This window comes from Ascaphus truei, chromosome 19 (assembly GCF_040206685.1).
Source record: "Ascaphus truei isolate aAscTru1 chromosome 19, aAscTru1.hap1, whole genome shotgun sequence".
Taxonomy (NCBI): Eukaryota; Metazoa; Chordata; class Amphibia; order Anura; family Ascaphidae; genus Ascaphus; species Ascaphus truei.
The window spans coordinates 254,137-272,943 of NC_134501.1; the positions used below are offsets into that span (position 1 = coordinate 254,137).

General features: G+C 43.7%; 1 protein-coding gene across 1 annotated transcript in view; it reads right to left on the reverse strand.

Annotated features, from left to right (window-relative positions):
- The window catches only part of PHKB (phosphorylase kinase regulatory subunit beta), a 420,515-nt gene that overhangs the window by 113,152 nt on the left and 288,556 nt on the right, over positions 1-18,807 (reverse strand). Inside the window, exons 21-26 of the mRNA XM_075577209.1 lie at positions 13,107-13,209; positions 12,198-12,304; positions 5,343-5,404; positions 4,773-4,935; positions 3,642-3,723; positions 1,088-1,145 (exon numbers count right to left, since the gene is read on the reverse strand). Of these exons, the coding sequence (XP_075433324.1) occupies positions 1,088-1,145; positions 3,642-3,723; positions 4,773-4,935; positions 5,343-5,404; positions 12,198-12,304; positions 13,107-13,209 (575 nt within the window). The remainder of the gene's footprint in view (positions 1-1,087; positions 1,146-3,641; positions 3,724-4,772; positions 4,936-5,342; positions 5,405-12,197; positions 12,305-13,106; positions 13,210-18,807) is intronic.

The following is an 18,807-nucleotide window of genomic DNA, read 5'->3' on the forward strand; positions in this document are numbered from 1 at the left end:
TGGAACGGGGGGGAATCAGAGCAGGAGGACAAGGGGGAAGCGAGAGTGGCATGGAGCAGTACTCATCCAACTTGCTCCATGCAGGAAAGGGCGGGCCTCGCTATGCAAGCTCAGATAGAGTTTGCGAGGGCCAAAAAAAAAAAAATCCTGGCAGCGTGCCAACACGCGCCAGCCAATCAGGAGACAAGGGAGGGTTTTTTTTTTTTGCAGAGACGTGCGCGCTTCCTTGCACATCGTGAGCGCGCTAAATCCTGTCACGCCAGTGCCCTCTGTCCCCCGCTGTTGGCGGCCCTGGTTCCAGGGGGGGCAAGCGCCCCCCCTTGCCCCCTCCTGCGGACGCCCATGCATGTGGCCACTCATGAAGGTTCCCTGGTAGAACAGAAACATTGCTGACCAGTTACTAGATACGGACAGATAGGGCCAGTAGCTACAAATATTAGATTGTGTTTTTTCTGGGCACCATTATCCGATAACAATGGTTGAAAAGGCTTAGTCCGTTTTGCAGCATTGTGTTTTGGATGGGGGCTCCAAATATGTGATGTAGCCTTTCTGTTCTCTCTTATGCTTTTGGTTTGCTATTATGAAGAGTGTCCAACAGCTATTATGATGGGTGTAAAATAGTCATTCAAGAATGGCATTTCACCTCCATGCTATCAAAAAAAACCATAAGAAAGTACTGGTTCTAATCTGGGTATTCTGTTACTTAATTCATGCAAGTAGTATTTCACTAAAACACCACCGGGAGAAATGACTTTAATCACATAACTATAGCTGCAGGCTTGATAGAAAAATGTGATTTAATTATTTTTTCTTAGTGTATGATTGGTAAATATGCATAAACCATGCAGGGAATATTTAATGTTTTACAACTTTTTTTTTTAGTTAATACCCAGAACACCATCACATCCAGTATAAAATGGAACTGGAGAGACAAACAATGCATTTAGGGCCATAATACCATAGAGAATGGACCATATGTTTTCTACAGCCTAAACGGTAACAGCATTCACTGAATAACAATGGCAATCCACATACTGTACATACACACACATGTACATGTGTGCAAGAGTAATAGGTGGTTACTTACCAGTGTTTTTTACTCCCAGCTCTCCTATAGATCCTTTCAATATGATCAGACACAGTACCTATGGCAGAGGGGTTACAGAGCGGAGTGCTTTCAATTCACTGCAACATGTCTTAGAATTGCTTCAGTTTACGTTTCCATTACAATGCTAAAAAAATACCAGGCTGCAAGGGTTTAACTATGAATCCCCTGCCATAGCCAATCTAATCTTTACACACTGCTTGCTGACGTCAGAAAATGCCTAATTATTAGGAAGGTCTGCGAAAAGATGGGTGAGACATTGAATACATATCCAAATATTTATTTAAGCCCCAGGTAGAAATTGCACAATGTTCAAAGGGGCAGAGAGGAACAGAAAATACGGCGGAGCTATACTGGACTTGTGTGAATAATAGTGCTGGTGGGCCGTTATCAAGATAAAGGTCCAAAGTAGGACGGAAACGTCGATCCTTCAATAAACCAGCACTGCATGTGATCCTCATTCAATGTGGGAAAAACGGAGTGTTCCAATGCCCTATTTGTTTTAAAGGGGCAGGGAGGCACCCAACTGTACAATCATACCCACTATAAACATGCTGAATATTCCCTCTGGTTATATGCGAGTGAAGGGGATTTAATGAAGCCACATGAATTAACTCAATGTGACTTGTCCACGGTATTAAGTACCAGAGTACCGTCAGAATCACAGACAACTCTTTTACCACTAGGCTGCTCCAGATTATGACTTTTCTCTGCAGTACCATTTAAAATCAGTCAACCAGTGCAATTGATGGGTTTAATAAGCTAAAACTAGGTGGTTGATAACCAGCTATGTAGCTTTTGGAAAGTGCCTCCATTTATATGCTTGGACAGGGGGGCTCAACTCCAGTCCTCAAGCCCCCCAACAGGTCAGGTTTTAAAGATATCCCATCTTCAGCACAGGTGGCTCAATCAGAAGCTCAGTCGAAGACTGTGCTGACAATGCGATATCCTGAAAACCTGACGTGTTGGGGGGGGGGGGGGGGGGGGAGGAGGGGGGGTTTGAGCACTCCTGGACTAGGTTATACCGACACCCACTCAGTGTCCTCTGACCCGTTTCGGTAGGTTGCAATAACATCGTTAGTGTAACTTTTCAAAATAATAATTTTAAGTCCCAAATTACTTACTTTTAACTTACTAAAATAAATTAGTCATTTAATTTGGCTTAATGTGGGACTGCACCTTTAAACAGAATTTTTGTTAAATCGATCCAAATCTGCAGAGCATTGAGGCTATGTACAATTGGTGAACATTTCCTAAGAAGTGCTATTCAACAAGACCCCCCGTCCGTGCCGAAAGACACATTACAGCCATTTCACTTGTTTGAGCCATAAAAGGCCTTATTTACAAAGATATAAGGCTGGAAGGCAGATGATGGAGTAGCACTGCTTAGTAAATATGGCCCAATATAGGTCTTGCCGTTTATCCTTGAGCTGTTTAGATTTCATGGCTGAATCGGATGAGTTCCATTTGTATTCCACTGTGTGATTAACACTTTCAGTACTGGAAAGAGTACGCTATGGCACCAAAATTGCTACTTCTTTTTTTTATGCAAATGTATCTCATAATTAACATATGATTTTCTGGTCCTGGCTCTCCCCAAAGAGGAATTGACTAGATTAGAACAAAATACTTTGAAATATTCAACATCTTTTAATTAACCGTACCAGCCTTGACTCGGAACAATTAAATGCACTCTGAGTAATCTAATTCCCCCCCTGTAAATGCTCAAATGCTGGTAACACAAGAATAAAAAAAAAAGTTACGTGGAAACAGGTGTTTTCCAAACCAGGTAAATGTAAGCAACAATTGTGGGTGCTTGATTTTTTTTTAATGTGACCTGATATGAGGGAGTAAGGGTGGTGTCCTGCAGCTCATTAGGGGTCCCCAGTGCCTAGTGACCCCCGGGTTCGAGATATTTGTAGTTTTGTTCTTGTTTTTGCACCAACAATTATGATGGGTGACTACAAACATGCCCAACACAGAGCGATATTGTTTCCCCAGTTTACCTGGCCGACCGCCGGTACACTGGACTCGTTGCACAGTAACTGGTGGAGGATCCCTGGACGTTGGGGAATCACTGAAAAGCTCCAGGGGACCCTCCGGTCCAGGCAATAGCATCTGTTTTTCAAAGAACATCTGGAATTGCTGCTTTAAATCTAAACCCCTTCTCTGCCATAGTAGGTTGCAATGTATGGCAAGACACTGGCTGTGAAGGGGTTAAAAGATTTGCGGATTCCGAGGACCAAAATGACCCAGTAGCATTAATATATTTAATGGGGTTTATCCGAGTGATGGATGCTTTGATTCTTTTTTCCAGTCGCCTAAAAGTATTTCGGAATTTTTTTACTCCTTTTTGCTTGTGATCGTTCTAGAAGACCTTACACAGGCAGAATCATCCCCAACCACTCCTCCCTTCTACTGATTGGACCTCTAGCAGGAAGAGGGCAACCTTAGATTGGAGGGAACACTTGATTGCCATGCCTCATACCACAAAATATTAGTGGAGAAGGTTCAGTTGAATAAAAGCAAAACTCACCCTCCTTAGTAATAAAATTGGGTCCTTCTCTTTTTAGTAGGATGCTTAGTAAGATGGCCTGGCTTGCTAAACAATTGCAGTCCTGGAAAAAGATAATTGGGTAAAGAACTGAAATATACAGAAAATGATGGCAGAACTGTGGCAGATTAGAAGCACAATGAATGACACTAACATTCTGCTTCTACTGTATACACAACAGAGTACAGTATTCTAAAGGCAGAATCTACATTCTAGCATGAAACTGGATTCTTTGTCAATTTAGATATAATTGTTTTGGCCAATATGAAAAACAACAAATTTACATTGTCGTAAATTAGTATAATTATTGAACTAGGATTTCATAAATCCTTGTTGATGTATTGGGTTATGAGAACAGCATGCGTACTGTAACAAAGGTACATTCGCTTATAACTAGGGACTATGCTTTTAGGGTTTAACAGAAAAAACATCACCGACTGATAATCTCGCAATTTCGGTTAAAACTGATAAATAACGGATATGAAGCATTATTTCCTAGTAAATTCCACCTCTTGGGGCAGCCCGGTCACAGGTAGGAGACCAATGCATCACGGGGAAGTATGGAGGCTAGAGATAAGTGCACCGATAAACACCAAAATCAAATGCCTGTCAATTTTTTTTCATTATTAACATTGATAAAAATCGATTTTTATTTATAAAATGAAAACACTGAAAACCCAAAAAAGTAAATAAAAAACATATACCCTAACAAAGGGGTGCTAACGTCCAGTCCTCAAGGGCCACCAACAGATCAGATTTTAAGGATATCAATGAACGACTGAACCACTGATTGAGCCAGCTTTGCTGAAGCAGGGATATCCTCAAAACCTGACCTGTTGGTGGCGCTTGCGGACTGGTGGTGGCCACTCCTGTATTAGAGGCTTGTAGGGAAGGAATATATTACAGAAGGTAATAATGACGTTGACCAAGAATGATCAAGGCATTAGAAATCCTAATGGTTCTCAATAGCTCATGTACAATGTTATATATGTCGAATAATTGGATTTAAAAGACTAAAAGTATCTGCCCACTCACAACTAAGAATTAAAACTGAAACAATGTATACAAGATCCAGGGCATGCCCAAACTCTAAACTACTTATTCAAATCTTACATTGAGTTTCTGAAGAATCTCGTAGGTGGGTTTGTGTTTCCAGTCCCCGATGGCGATGTCGGGCTGCTGCTCCAGAACAGAAGCATTGGGTGTGCTTGACTGCCTTTTAACCTTTGAATGCTTAGGTAGCTCAAGCTCTTCAAAGCTTTTAAATTCTGGGAGCCTGGATAATAACCATTTAATTAGTGTTTTCACAGCCAAGCCATGATGATCATTTCAAGAAGATATTTAATGTAATAGTAATCTAATGGGGGGAGAAAATCCAACATGCAATTGAAGGGTTACATATAGTTACATAGTAGATGAGGATGACAAAAGACATATGTCCATCAAGTTCATGTTAAATTTAGACGACAGATACTTATCCTGTATTTGTATTTACAGTATTTTGATCCAGAGGAAGGCAAACAAAAAACCCCAGTGACACATCTAATCATCTAATGATATCTCTTAAGGGGGGTGGGGGGGGGGAATGAATTCCTTCCTGACTTCAAATAATAGCAATCATATTTCTGATTAAATAATCAATCCAGAAACCAGTGCAATAAAATTAAAAAAATTAAAACTTACTCTTCTGTTTCATTGATCCTGAGAAAATCAAGTTGCTCAACCATCGCTCCAGATATTAATGTCTGCAAGACAAGGTTAAACATGTAGAGATATGAAAAACCCATCCATGAGACCTGAGACCATTTAAAATAAAAAATATTTGCATGTGACTCTTGTTGAAAACCTTTGGTTAATAGATTTAGCTCAAACACTGAAAATAAAGTTGTTCTAATTATACTATAGTTCTGCTTCTCTGGGGCACCAGTAGGAAGGAAAAAATAAAGATGTATGGGGGAGAAACAACACATTTACACAAATTATTTAAAAAGCTATAGATTTATGGGTTACTTTCATCTGATTTCACTTTCTTTGAGAAACCCAGTGTATTAATTATTACAAATGAAACTTCAATGCAGCACTCACTTACTTGTTCCACATCAATTATTGCAGCTGTTACAATGCATACAATGTACGGCAGGGTTCTGTATTTTGGACATGTAACGCATACTGTTTTAGCCACTTACTAGAATACCTGATAACATTTAGAGTTCTAGACTTGGACAGTTCCCGGCTTCAATTACTGCTTAATATATTGAAACTGCTCTCCCTTCCTGTGCCACAGTTTACCCAGATGTTGGCTAATCATGATACTCTGATCTTCTGGAGGTTAACACCATACTAGTGGTTGCATGTCACATCTGTTACCTTTCCACTGTGAGTGGAATATGCAATGCATTATCCTATATTATGTTCTTCCCATCTGGCAGTTAATGGGTAAGCTGACCCAACAAACCGGGAAAGAAAATGTGACCATGAATAGGAAATAAGGAAGCATTGACAAAATATACCGAATGTTTTTATATTAACGAAAGAATGAAACGGTATAATTAATAAGAATATATATATATATATATATATACACCGTTAATAAGAATATATATATATATTCTTATTAATTATACCGTTTCATTCTTTCGTTAATATAAAAACATTCGGTATATTTTGTCAATGCTTCCTTATTTCCTATTCATGGTCACATTTTCTTTCCCGGTTTGTTGGGTCAGCTTACCCATTAACTGCCAGATGGGAAGAACATAATATAGGATAATGCATTGCATATTCCATATATATATATAGAATCCAATGCACAGCCGGCACACCATATGCAAGTAAATACGTTTTGGTGCTTATCCCATAAAGCAATAACAGACCATACGATACCGGTTGCAACACGACATCAAGGGACAGCACGCAGGTAAGTAAATCAAAAATGTTCTATATTTGATAGAAGACACAAAAAACGACGTTTCGGTCCCCCAGTGGGACCTTTCTCAAGGAATATCTATATTTTTGAAATTAGACGTCTGTGGATAGCATTTAACCCTATATACTGTCTTGAAACTAATTGATTTATTGCTTACCTGACCACTTCACAATGGGGTTATTTTAATGTTTGAATGGTTTATATGTGTTTTTAACTTGAATATTTGAAATTATTCAATTAAAACTTTATTATTTTTCCTAGCTTTTTCCGGTCACGATAGGCCTATTTTGCCCTATCAATGGCATTGATCTGATAGACCACTGTGAGTCTTACTACTACACTCCAACATTGAGTGCAAGGTATATGAGGGAGTCTTTTTGATCCTCTTGGGATCTACTCTGATCTACTCTGCTATATAAGTCATTTTTCCCTCTGAGCACCTGTTGTTTCTTCTTTATATACATATACATACATACACGGATGAGCGGTTTTACTCCCCTTCATAGAGGTTGTATTTACCTAATTTTTAGACCTGCTAAGGAACAGATGATTGTTATTATGTCCTGATATGTAAAACCATGGAATTGAAAGAGGGTGTACTTTCTTTTTCACATGTCTGTATATATATATATATATATATATATATATATATATATATATATATATATATATCTCACACATTAGTTAAGTGAAAAAAGTGACAAAAAACCCTCCACCGTAAAGCATATAGCAAATGGAAATATTACTGTGTGCTCATTTGCATGTCTTAGAGACAGGTCTGCAACCCTGCCTTTCACCATTATCGCCCATCATACAGTGCTTCAACTGTAGCAAGGGATTCTGGGAAATGACATGCAAATGAGCACGCAGTGGAAGCACTGTATGCTAGGTGATAATGGTGAAAGACAGAGTTGCAGACCTGTCCAAGACATGTGAATGTGCTCACAAGTGATCTTTTAATTTGCTATATGCTATACGGTGGAGGTTTTTTGTCGCCTTTTTCACCCACCATAACTTATATAAAGTATGGCAAACCTATCCTTCTTCCCCTGATGAAGTCACGAGGCGTGACGAAATGCGAAAGGACTCGGTGACGTCATCACGTGTGGGTGCGTGCACGAGGAGTTTCCCTGGCATCTCAGCAATTCAGCCAGCTGATTACTTAATTGCCGCTATCTGACTGAAGCAGGAGCAGAGGACAGAGAGGCATTGTGAGATGCAGCGGATCGGCGCCAGCTAGTGGCAGGAGCTGTATATGGCTATCAACTGATCAGGTGCATCCTGTTTGTTCCAGACTCCCCCAACCCCGTGGTTGACTCCCAACAGAGATTTATCTCCAATGTGTGTTTTTTTTAGAATCCTGTAAGTGCAATTCGTTGGAGCTGCTTGTTCTATTAAATGCACCTTTATTTTATACAGTTACATGCTATGGAGCCTGCGCTTCTCTTTGTCTTTTGTATATATACACATACATACACACACACAAACACATATACACAGTGCACAAAAAAGATTGTTAAACCAAAAAAAAAAACTTTCAGAATTTCTTGCCCGTGTAATTAAAGAGAATTTCTTGCCCTCCTTAATTTGTACATAATCATTAGAAATATGCACTCTGTGCATACGTTTACTAAACGTTGTCATTTACACATCTATGTACCCTTCATTTTAAATTAGAAAGATGATCATTTAGTCACAACTTGTTTAATTCAGTTATGTACCAATTACAGATACTGTACAGTTTTGTTTCTTCTACCTTTTTGTAGGTGTAAAAAGGCACCTGGACTATAGACTATTCTCTTTAGGACACCCACTATTACCTGGAGGAAAGTGATAGGAATTAACGTTAAGTTGCAACCATGTTTCAGCAATAAAACCACTGAGCAGTGAAGACGAGGTCAATAATCATCTATTGGGAAATTACACGTTCATGGGTGCCACTAGGAAACATGGAAATAAATATCAAGAAAAGAAGCTGAGAGAAAATGAGCGACCTCGTTTACAGTGCTTCTAAACTTGGCAGAAACAAGATTAACAGAAGAAGGCTGGCGCCCAGGGTAGTTAACTCCTTTCGATAACAATTGAAGCCATCTGATAGAAGACATAGGCGCTAATTACAATTTTTACTATGAAGGAGAGGGCATAGGGATCATATGGGGTGGAAAAAAATAATTGGTGAAATCTATATCTATAAGTCTCAAATAATTTTTGTGTGTATATCTTCCCCCTGTGTGATTGGCCCTGTGTCATTGGCCACGGACGCACCTCCCGCCCCCCCTCACCCCACCCCTCACATTGCGAGAACTTGGCGAACCCACACTCCTCACCTCTCCCCCCACACCCATACACCTCCGCCGCAGGCCTCACCTCTCCCCCACCACCAACCCCCCTCCCCCCGGTCACACCACTAGCCGCTCCTCGGCGCCGGCCTCACCTCTCCCGCACCACCAACCCCCCTCCCCCCGGTCACACCACTAGCCGCTCCTCGGCGGCGGCCTCACCTCTCCCCCACCACCAACCTCCCTCCCCCCGGTCACACCACTAGCCGCTCCTCGGCGCCGGCCTCACCTCTCCCCCACCACCAGCCCCCCTCCCACCGGTCACACCACCAGCCGCTCCTCGGCGCTGGCCTCAAGTCTCGCGTCGTCCAGCAGCCTGGCGGTGCGCGCACGCTGCGGCTCCAGCTTGCGGCTGCTCTCGCTCATCGGGCACTTCAGCCTCCTCCCGACATTGGCTCGCGCCCGTTCCAGGTTGCCGTGCGCTCGGCGGCCTGCGCTGCATGCTCCGCCCCCACACCCGGGACTGACCGGTCAGAGCGCCCGGACAGGAGAGAGACGCCTTCTGGACCGGTGGGAGCGTGTGTGTGTGACACTGTGTGTGTGTGTGTGTGTGTGAGACACTGTGTGTGTGACACTGTGTGTGTATGTGTGTGACACTGTGTGTGTATGTGTGTGACACTGTGTGTGTATGTGTGTGACACTGTGTGTGTATGTGTGTGACACTGTGTGTGTATGTGTGTGACACTGTGTGTGTATGTATGTCTCTCACTGGGTTTGTGTGTGTGGCACTGTGTGTGTCTCACGGTGTGTGTGGCACTGTGTGCTGCGCGGGGGAGGGGGTGGCCAGAGCAGCGCTGGGGGGGGGGGGGACCGGACCTGCGCAGAGGGGGGGGGGAAGGACCACAGCTGCGCATGGGTGGGGGGAGATGACAGTGACTGACAGTAGGCAATTCAATGACAGATTGCACACCAGGACAGACGAGACCCTAGTAGTCTTTGATTTCATTACTCTGCTCCCTTATTGGTCTGTACTTCTATGTAGCTTATTTAATTTAAACATGTTGTTATATAGTTTTCACTGTGTACATGTAACTCCTTTTGGCATTCCATTTATATAATTTTGATGAATAGGAACTTTAATATAAATATACAACTCAACCCTGTTATAGCGCGATCCGCTATAACGCGGATCCGCTTATAACGCGGTTTGAGCGTGGACCCCGAATTAAATTGCCCCAGATGCCGGGTAAGTGCTGTGTGTTGTTGCCGCACCGTGTCTGGGAACGCTGGGAGTTCTCTACTTTCCCCCTTCGGCAGACACAGTACCACCACAAAAAAAATAAAAATATATATATATATATTTTTTTTGGCGGCCATTTCATTCCCGCGACCCCGTTTATAACGCGGTGGTCGCGGGTGGCCCCCAAGGACCGCGCTATAACGGGGTTAAGCTATATATATATATATATAGAGAGAGAGAGAGAGAGAGAGAGAGAGAGAGAGAGAGAGAGAGAGAGAGAGAGAGAGAGAGAGAGAGAGAGAGAGAGAGAGAGAGATGTAAAAGACCAAGACAACCATGATTTTGCATGTCCCCTAATACGAATATTTTCATGGCATAGAATCATGGAAAATAAAGCATTTGGTTTCTTTCCTCTAAAAGCTTAAAACCTAATTAATTGGCAAAACCTCAGAGCATGTGGAGGTAAATCAGAAAACGGGATGCTTATAAAGTGAATGTTAAAATGTGCAATTAATTTAATGGTTTTTCTCGTCTCTCTTTAAGCCACATCATTAATTTAAGTGAGGTAAAAGCTGTGTGTTGTCAATGTGTTACTTTAGGTTCACAAAACTCTGATTCTGTAACACAGTCATTATAGTAATAGGTCATGTTTTTATAAAACCGGAATCAGTTCCTTATGGGAAAGGATGATTAATACATTTACATGGAAAAGGCATTAAAAAACACTAAGAAATGACAGTCCTCAATAATTTAAATCATGCCTAAAATAATTGCCTCAAGCATGAGAGGGCCTTTGGCATTCTTGCAGGTAAGGGATTCCAGGAACATCTGAATGTGAATAAACACTAAATTCCATAGCAACTGAAAGTAAAAGTCTCCATATTGCTGTCCAGAGACAAACTACAGGCAGTCCTCGGTTATCCAACACAATGCGTTACTCAAAATGGCGTTGTAAAGCGAAACGTTGTAAAGCGAAACACGTTTTCCCATAGGTACACTGTTTAAATGAAAGGTTCAGTTCCTGAAGGCATTTTTAACACTAAAATACACCAAATATTTTATGCAGGCAATAAGATATGCAGCACACACATAAATTATATAGTGTATATACTATATTATATATATCATATAACATAATAAATAATATATTATATAGTATAATATTATATAGTATAATATTATATATATGCGCTTTTACGACGCTTTGCAACGTTGTTTATGTGAATGTGTATATATATATACACACATACACAACGTTGCAAAGCGTCGTAAGAGCGTTGGATAAGCCATTTTGGCGTTGTAAAAATGAATATAGGTATGCATTGCATAGCGTTGGATAAGCCATTCGTTGTAAAGCGAAGCGTTGTAAAACGAGGACTGCCTGTAATTAGCAGATGGTGAGATATTCTATTTGTCTCAGGATAATTGTATTTCCTTCAGATCAAAACTGATGTGATTTTAATAATGAATTCATAAGGGATACTTCTGTTTGGTGAACTCAAGACCAGTGGTGGAACTACCATATGTGCAGACGCACTAGGACCCACCACCTATAGGTGCCAATCCCCCACATGCTGGTACGCTGCTCCAGCACATATGTTAGCAGCGTTTTGAATTTATAAAGGCCCCCTCTGTGGGCCCCACCTGTGGTGTGGGGCCTTACCAGGTGGCGGAAAGAGTCCACCAAGGTTGTCTTAACACAGAAGTGAGGCCCCACTGGAGTCTGACCTAACTTCCGCAATCACCGCCTGTTTGAGCCCACTTCGTCGCCGCCACCCGCTCCACAGGTAGTGCCTTGGGGGGAGGGGGGGGGGGGAGAGGCAGGCCTGTTTTTTTATTTTTATCTTGGCCCGGGGCCCATCACTGACAATTTCCACCCACTGCTCAAGAGCCCCACCTGAAAAATGCAAATATTAGAAACAGTGAAAAAGTAAAGCTCATGCCATGTGAAATGGTAGCATTGTTTTTAACACTGGGAGATACTCAGGAACCACAACTTACGCACAGTAGTTTGGCTCTGTATGGCATTTATAACCACTTTAGTCTTAATATAATGTTTAAATATAACTGCCTATTTTCTGTATGTGACCTACTGAACATCTACTCCAGTTTAAAGCCACACTCTCCATGACTTCTCCAATACTGTTTCTATCAGAGATTTCCAGATAAATTCTACACACTGTATGCCGAAGTGGCCATTCTCAACCGAAAATCCCTGTTGACGTTAATTGGGATTTTTTCTCCATCATGATAATGATTTTCTCTGTGAAACATGATTTATAGACAAAATTATTTTTGACAGAAGACTCAAAAACACAATAAAAATAAATAAATATATATTTTATTTCTAAATTTCTATTTCTTTCAACAATAAAAAAAGAATTATTCAGGTTATTAACTCATAGCAGAAACTCCCCAACTGATTCCCATGTCGTGCAGTATCAAGATCCCGCACAAGTTTACAAGAACAGAGGAGCCATTAGAAATGTACTACTGAATGCATTGTGTCCTTAAAAGAGCAGTCCCGCTTGCCTTTTTTTACCCCTTTGCAATATATATATATGTAGCGCACGTTCCCCCACCCCTTGGAAGATAAGGCGACTACTGTGCGTGTGGTGCAATACCTGTGGCTCACAGGAGTCTGAGCCTCCGCTGCTGGGAGCCTGGGGTGTGTGTAATAAATATGCTAACAGCGCCTCCACCTGAGAAGGATCCTCACACAGTGGGATAGCCCCACCCAAGACAATAAAATCAGTAATTACACACAAGGTATATGTAACAGTATTTACTGGACAGGACGTATAATAATAAATATGCAACATAACATAACTCACAAAGTATAAAGAGCACCTCCTAACCCAGATCCCCAGTGAATGTCCCAACAGTACTTTGGGTGCCAGGCACCAATACCTTGATGTCCCTTTCCCCAGTGTCCAGCCCACCCAAAGTGTAAGGAGTAGCGCTCTCCAGTTAACTGTTGGTGCACTTGTTGGGATAGGTACCTGCCGGGTGCTTCCGCACCCGGCCGCGCTGTGTCCTACAACGGGGTACACGGACCCAACGGTAGTTGATGACTCCGGTGCGTCCATACTCGCAGGTGAAATTCTTCACGTGAGGTGATAGGGTCCAAGTTCACCAAGGGCCAAGATGCCACTGCGTCATGGCTGTATCCTGAAACTCTGGTGATTGTACAGGGCTGTGTCCCTATACTATGGTTCATCCCTGCAGCAACACAAGCTGAGGTGAGTAGGGGACTAGTTGGGATATAATGGGGAAGCTCTGGTCCAGTGCACATACAACCCACCCTTCTCCTGATTTTCTCTCTCACTAAATCCAAGCTTACTAACTCCTAACTCACTAGCTCACTAACTTATAACTCACTCCTTGACTCCCCTCCCCTCAACTGCCTTAACTGTCCCTCTCAACTGCCTTAACTGTCCCTCTTATCAACTGCCAGCGCAAGCTCCCTATCTCCCCCTGCAGCTGTCCATTGTCTAAGCCGCGCCATGTCACTACTGACCTAGAGGCTCATGGGACTTGTAGTCCCTGCGCGGAGCCTTCCTTGTAATGGCCACCGCAACTAGAGCACACCGCACATGCGCGAGTCGTCGGCGTATGCGCGCGCATATTCAATATGGCGCCCCTAGCACCCGCTCCCGTCGGAGCTCCGGCGAGGCACTCATCACCTCAGCGCCCCCCCACACTTCCTCCAGCCCCATCGGAGCCGCATTAACGCCCCCGCGCCACCCGGCGTCCACCCTGGCAACGGAGATGAGCGGATGTGAGGGGGACTAAGGAAAACCTAAGGGGAACCTGGGCCACCCATATACATACATACATACATATATATATATATATATATATATATATATATAACTAACACAAACAAAGAGTAGTGTATAAGTGTGTAGTGAAATAAGGTGTTAATAAGCATATGTGCATAAATATAATCAATAACAATGATTTAAAATAAAGTAAATAATAGTTGTAACACCAAGGTGAATATATAAAAAAATATATATATAAACCAAACACGTGAAATGAAGATGACAAGTCCAGATCAGGAACCAGTCTGTATGGGAAGGCAAAGCTTCTTGATATGATCTTGCCAGATCACAGAAAACTACAAAAAACAAAAAGACAGAAGCGCCAGCTCCATAGCATAATACTGTAATACGGAAGGATTCTTTAATAAAACAGAGAATGGTCACAGTTGCCCTATCCCCTATCTCTCGTGGCGCCGCCATTGCTGTGAAGTCATTTGATTCACAGCAGCTTCATCATCCGGCTGCTTTCACTGAGAGTCCAGTGTGGTATATCCCTCAGCACTACAGGAGGACACTGTACCTTATGCTCCACTGGCTGGTGGGATCATCTTGGTGTATTTATCATCTTTACATCTAAGGGGCATTATGTGGACTGTTTTTCTCCGTTGATTAACCACTTCATCACCTATTGGTCCTGGCCACCTGTCTGTCATATCCATCTGCGCTGACCCGCTGCTGTTTACAGATTGTCTCAACTGATTGTGTTTTTACCCACATTGTGAGTATATGCTGTGGAGCTGGCGCTTCTGTCTTTTTATATATATATCCACGCTCCTCACGTTATTCGCGTCATCAGACGGCGACGACTAAGGCACGGGTCTCCAGGTTGTTCCTACTCGGGCTCCTAGTCATTAGACTCTGTATTATTAAGCAGATTTTCTGTGGGAACTAAGTATCCTCTGCACTGACTGCATCCTATTCCAATGTGAAGTTCAGACAGGACACTGATTTTTACACTGCTGCAGCTTACCATCATCTTTTTTTAGCCCTCAATATCATATGCACATTACACTGTTTTTCTATTTTACAGCATATATTTTTCAGCTATTCTGCATTGCCTGTTATTTATTTTTACAGCAGGATCTAGACATAGTGATGTCCTTTTCAACTGTATAGCAACAGCTTATGTGTGCATATTCATACTGTAGCAGGATTTGTTGTCATGGGTCTTTGCCTTAGCTAGGTCTTGGTATCAGCATTCTCAATTGAGCAGCTTTTTCCTTGTTGACCGGCCAGTCTACAGAAGGGAGGCTTTATTTGAGCCTGACCATTCTGATATTATGTGTCATTTGATTATTATTTTGCTTATAAATTTATGGCTTTAGCTTCGGTTCCCACTATTATTACAGGTTGCATGTGTCTGTTTTTCCATACTTTTTGAGGTGCGAGAGAGTGATTTTATTATGTTTGTATGTTATGTTATGTGTCATTAATAAATTTGTTATACTTGTTTACACCAGAGTGCTTTGCGTGGGATACTTTGATTCTATTTTTGTTTATACATATATACTAGCTGAGAGACCCGGCGTTGCCCGGGATGTAATGTTTGCGCTCCTCTCTCTCTTCCCCTGTCTCCCCCCCTCTCTGTTTGTCCCCCGCTCACATCAATCCAGTACCCCTCCCTCCTTTACAGCTCCGTGAGTGTGTGTGTGTGTCAGTCATTGTGTGTGCGTCAGTCAGTCAGTCACTGTGTGTGTGTGTGTGCGTGCGTCAGTCAGTCTGACGCACAAACACACACACAGACTGACTGACTGACTGACTGACACACACAGTCAGTGTGTGCGTGTGTGTGTGCCTCAGTCAGTGTGTGCGTGTGTGCGCCTCAGTCAGTGTGTGCGTGTGTGTGTCAGTCAGTGTGTGTCAGTCAGTGTGTGTGTCAGTCAGTGTGTCAGTCAGTGTGTGTTTGTGTCAGTTTGTGTGTGTGTCAGTCAGTGTGTGTGTCAGTCAGTGTGTGTGTGTGTCAGTGTGTGTGTGTGTGTGTGTCAGTCAGTGTGTGTGTGTCAGTCAGTGTGTGTGTGTCAGTCAGTATGTGTGTGCGCGTCAGTGTGTGTGTGTGCGCGTCAGTGTGTGTGTGTGTGCGCATCAGTCAGTGTGTGTGTGTGTGCGTCAGTTAGTCAGTGTGTGTGTGTGTGTGTGTGTGTCAGTCAGTGTGTGTGCATCAGTCAGTGTGTGTATGTGCGTCAGTCAGGGTGTGTGTGTGTGTGTGCGTGCGTCAGTCAGGGTGTGTGTGTGCGTACGTCAGTGAGGGTGTGCGTGCAGCTGTTAGGGGTTGTGTGCGTGCGGCTGTCAGGGGTTGTGTGCGTGCGGCTGTCAGGGTGTGTGCGTGCGTGCGTCAGTCCGTGTGTGTGTGTGCGTGCGTGCGTCAGTCCGTGTGTGTGTGTGCGTGCGTCAGTCAGTGTGTGTGTGTGTGTGTGTGCGTCAGTCAGTGTGTGTGTGTGTGTGTGTGTGCAAGCGTCAGTCAGTGTGTGTGTGCGTCAGTCAGGGGGTGTGTGCTTGCGTCAGTCAGGGGGTGTGTGCGTGCGTCAGTCAGGGGGTGTGTGCGTGCGTCAGTCAGGGGGTGTGTGCGTGCGCGTGGCAGGCAGTCGGTGTGTGTGTGTGTGCACGTCAATCACTCTGTGTGTGTGCGCGTCAGTAAGGGGTTGTGTGTGTGCGCGTGGCAGTCAGTCAGTGCTTGTGTGTGCGTCAGTCAGTGGTTGTGTGTGTCAGTCAGTATGTGTGTCTCAGGTGTGTGCGTTAGTCAGTCAGTGTATGTCAGCCAGTCAGTGTGTGTGTGTGCGCGTGTCAGGCAGTCAGTGTGCGTCAGTCAGTATGTGTGTCTCAGGCACTCTATGTGTGCGCGCGTCAGTCAGTGTGTGTGCGCGTCAGTCAGTGTGTGTGTCAGTCAGTGTGTGGTGTGGGTGTGTCAGTCAGTGTGTGTGTCAGTGTGTGTGTCAGTCAGTGTGTGGTGTGGGTGTGTCAGTGTGTGGTGTGTGTGTGTGTCAGTCAGTGTGTGTGTGTCAGTCAGTGTGTGTGTATCAGTCAGTCAGTCTGTGTGTGTTTCAGACAGGCAGTTCGTGTGTCAATCAGTTTGTTGTTGTTGTATGCCCCCCCCCCCCCCTCTCTGCTTTTTCCTCTGCCCTGCTGCGAAGGGGGGGGGGTTGAGGGGAGGTGAAGGGGGGAATGGTGGTGGTAACTGCTTGCGCCAGCCGGTGCTCCCGGCGCGGGGGGGGGGGAGGGTTTGGGATGTTACCTCCTTGCGCCACCCGGTGCTCCCGGCCGCGGGGAGATGTTGTGGGGGGGGGGGGAGGGGGGAGGTTACCTCCTTGCGCCACCCGGGATGTTAGCTGCTTGCTGGCGCTCCCGGCGGTAATACGGGGCCCCGAGGAGAAGAGCCGAGTGGGCAGGCGGCGGCGTGTGAGAGGCGGCGTGAGTTTTGCTGGCGGCGTGTAGATAGGTGAGGTGGAGGAGGCATGGCGCCGAAGAGGCTGGGGTTTGCGGTGAGGGGGCGTGGGGGGTTTGCGGTGAGGGGGAGGCTGGGGTTTGCGGTGAGGGGAGGCTGGGGTTTGCGGTGAGGGGGGGTGGGGGTTTTGCGGTGAGGGGGGGTGAGGGGTTTGCGGTGAGGGGAGGCTGGGGTTTGCGGTGTGGGGGGCACAGGGGTGTGTGTGAGACACTGTTAGCCCACACCGGCCAATGATAGGTGTGCGGGGGCGGGCGGGCCAAGGGACCCATCTCATTGGCCTGTGGCGGAGTGACGGGCCAAAGGTCCAATGCGATTGCCCCTAGGGACAGGGAGACACAGGACAAACAGACACGTATACAACGGTTTGAGAAATATATATATAGATATATATATATATAAAATCAAAAACGAATTGACGATACCGTTCTGTGGCTAACGAAATGCTTTTATTTGTGTGACTTTCGAAATACACTGATCCCTTCTTCCGGCGGTGTTACAATGGATAAAGCAAGAAAGGGTTTTACTTAAAAACCATCCTGGAATGTATCTGACTGAAACCAATCCCTCCCCATGTGCAGTATGCGATTTATGACTTAAGGTGTTAAATGGTCCCTGAATGTTAGTGATGTAAGAGTTTGTGTTTTAAGTAAAACCCTTTCTTGCTTTATTCATTGTAACACCACCGGAAGAAGAGATCAGTGTATATCGAAAGCGCGCACAAATAAAAGCATTTAGTTAGCCACAGAACGGTATCGTCTATTAGTTTTTGATTATTACGCTCAGCTAATAAGGCTACATACATATATACATATATGTCCACCCAATTGCATATAGCAAATAAAAAGATCACTTGTGAGCACATTCACATGTCTTAAACAGGTCTGCAACCCTGCCTTTCACCATTATCCCCAGCATAACTTAAAATGTGATGGTAAACCCTAGTCTTGAAAAATGCAAACCCAGCAGTACAACCAACTTCACACTGATGATACCCATTAAAGGTTGAAACATGTTTGTGAATGGTTTCTCTGGCTTTGCATCTGATTTCCATGCTGTGCTTTAAAGCTGTGTGAACAGCGAGCATTAGCTTATATGGGCTCCATGTAACAATGGTTTTTCAGGCAAAAGGTGACACAGTATGCTCATTTGCATGTCATTTCCCAGAATCCCTGCTGCAGTGGAAGCACTGTATGCTGGGGATAATGGTGAAAGGCAGGGTGGCAGACCTGCGTAAGACATGTGAATATGCTCACAGGTGATCTTTTTATTTGCTATATACATATATATATATATATACATATGATATATATATACATATATATATATATATATATACATGCATACACACACACTTTTTTTTAATACGCTCAAGAGGGTTTAAACTGAAATAGAATAAATGATTTACATATCAGAAATCTTCATATTTTAGAAAATGTT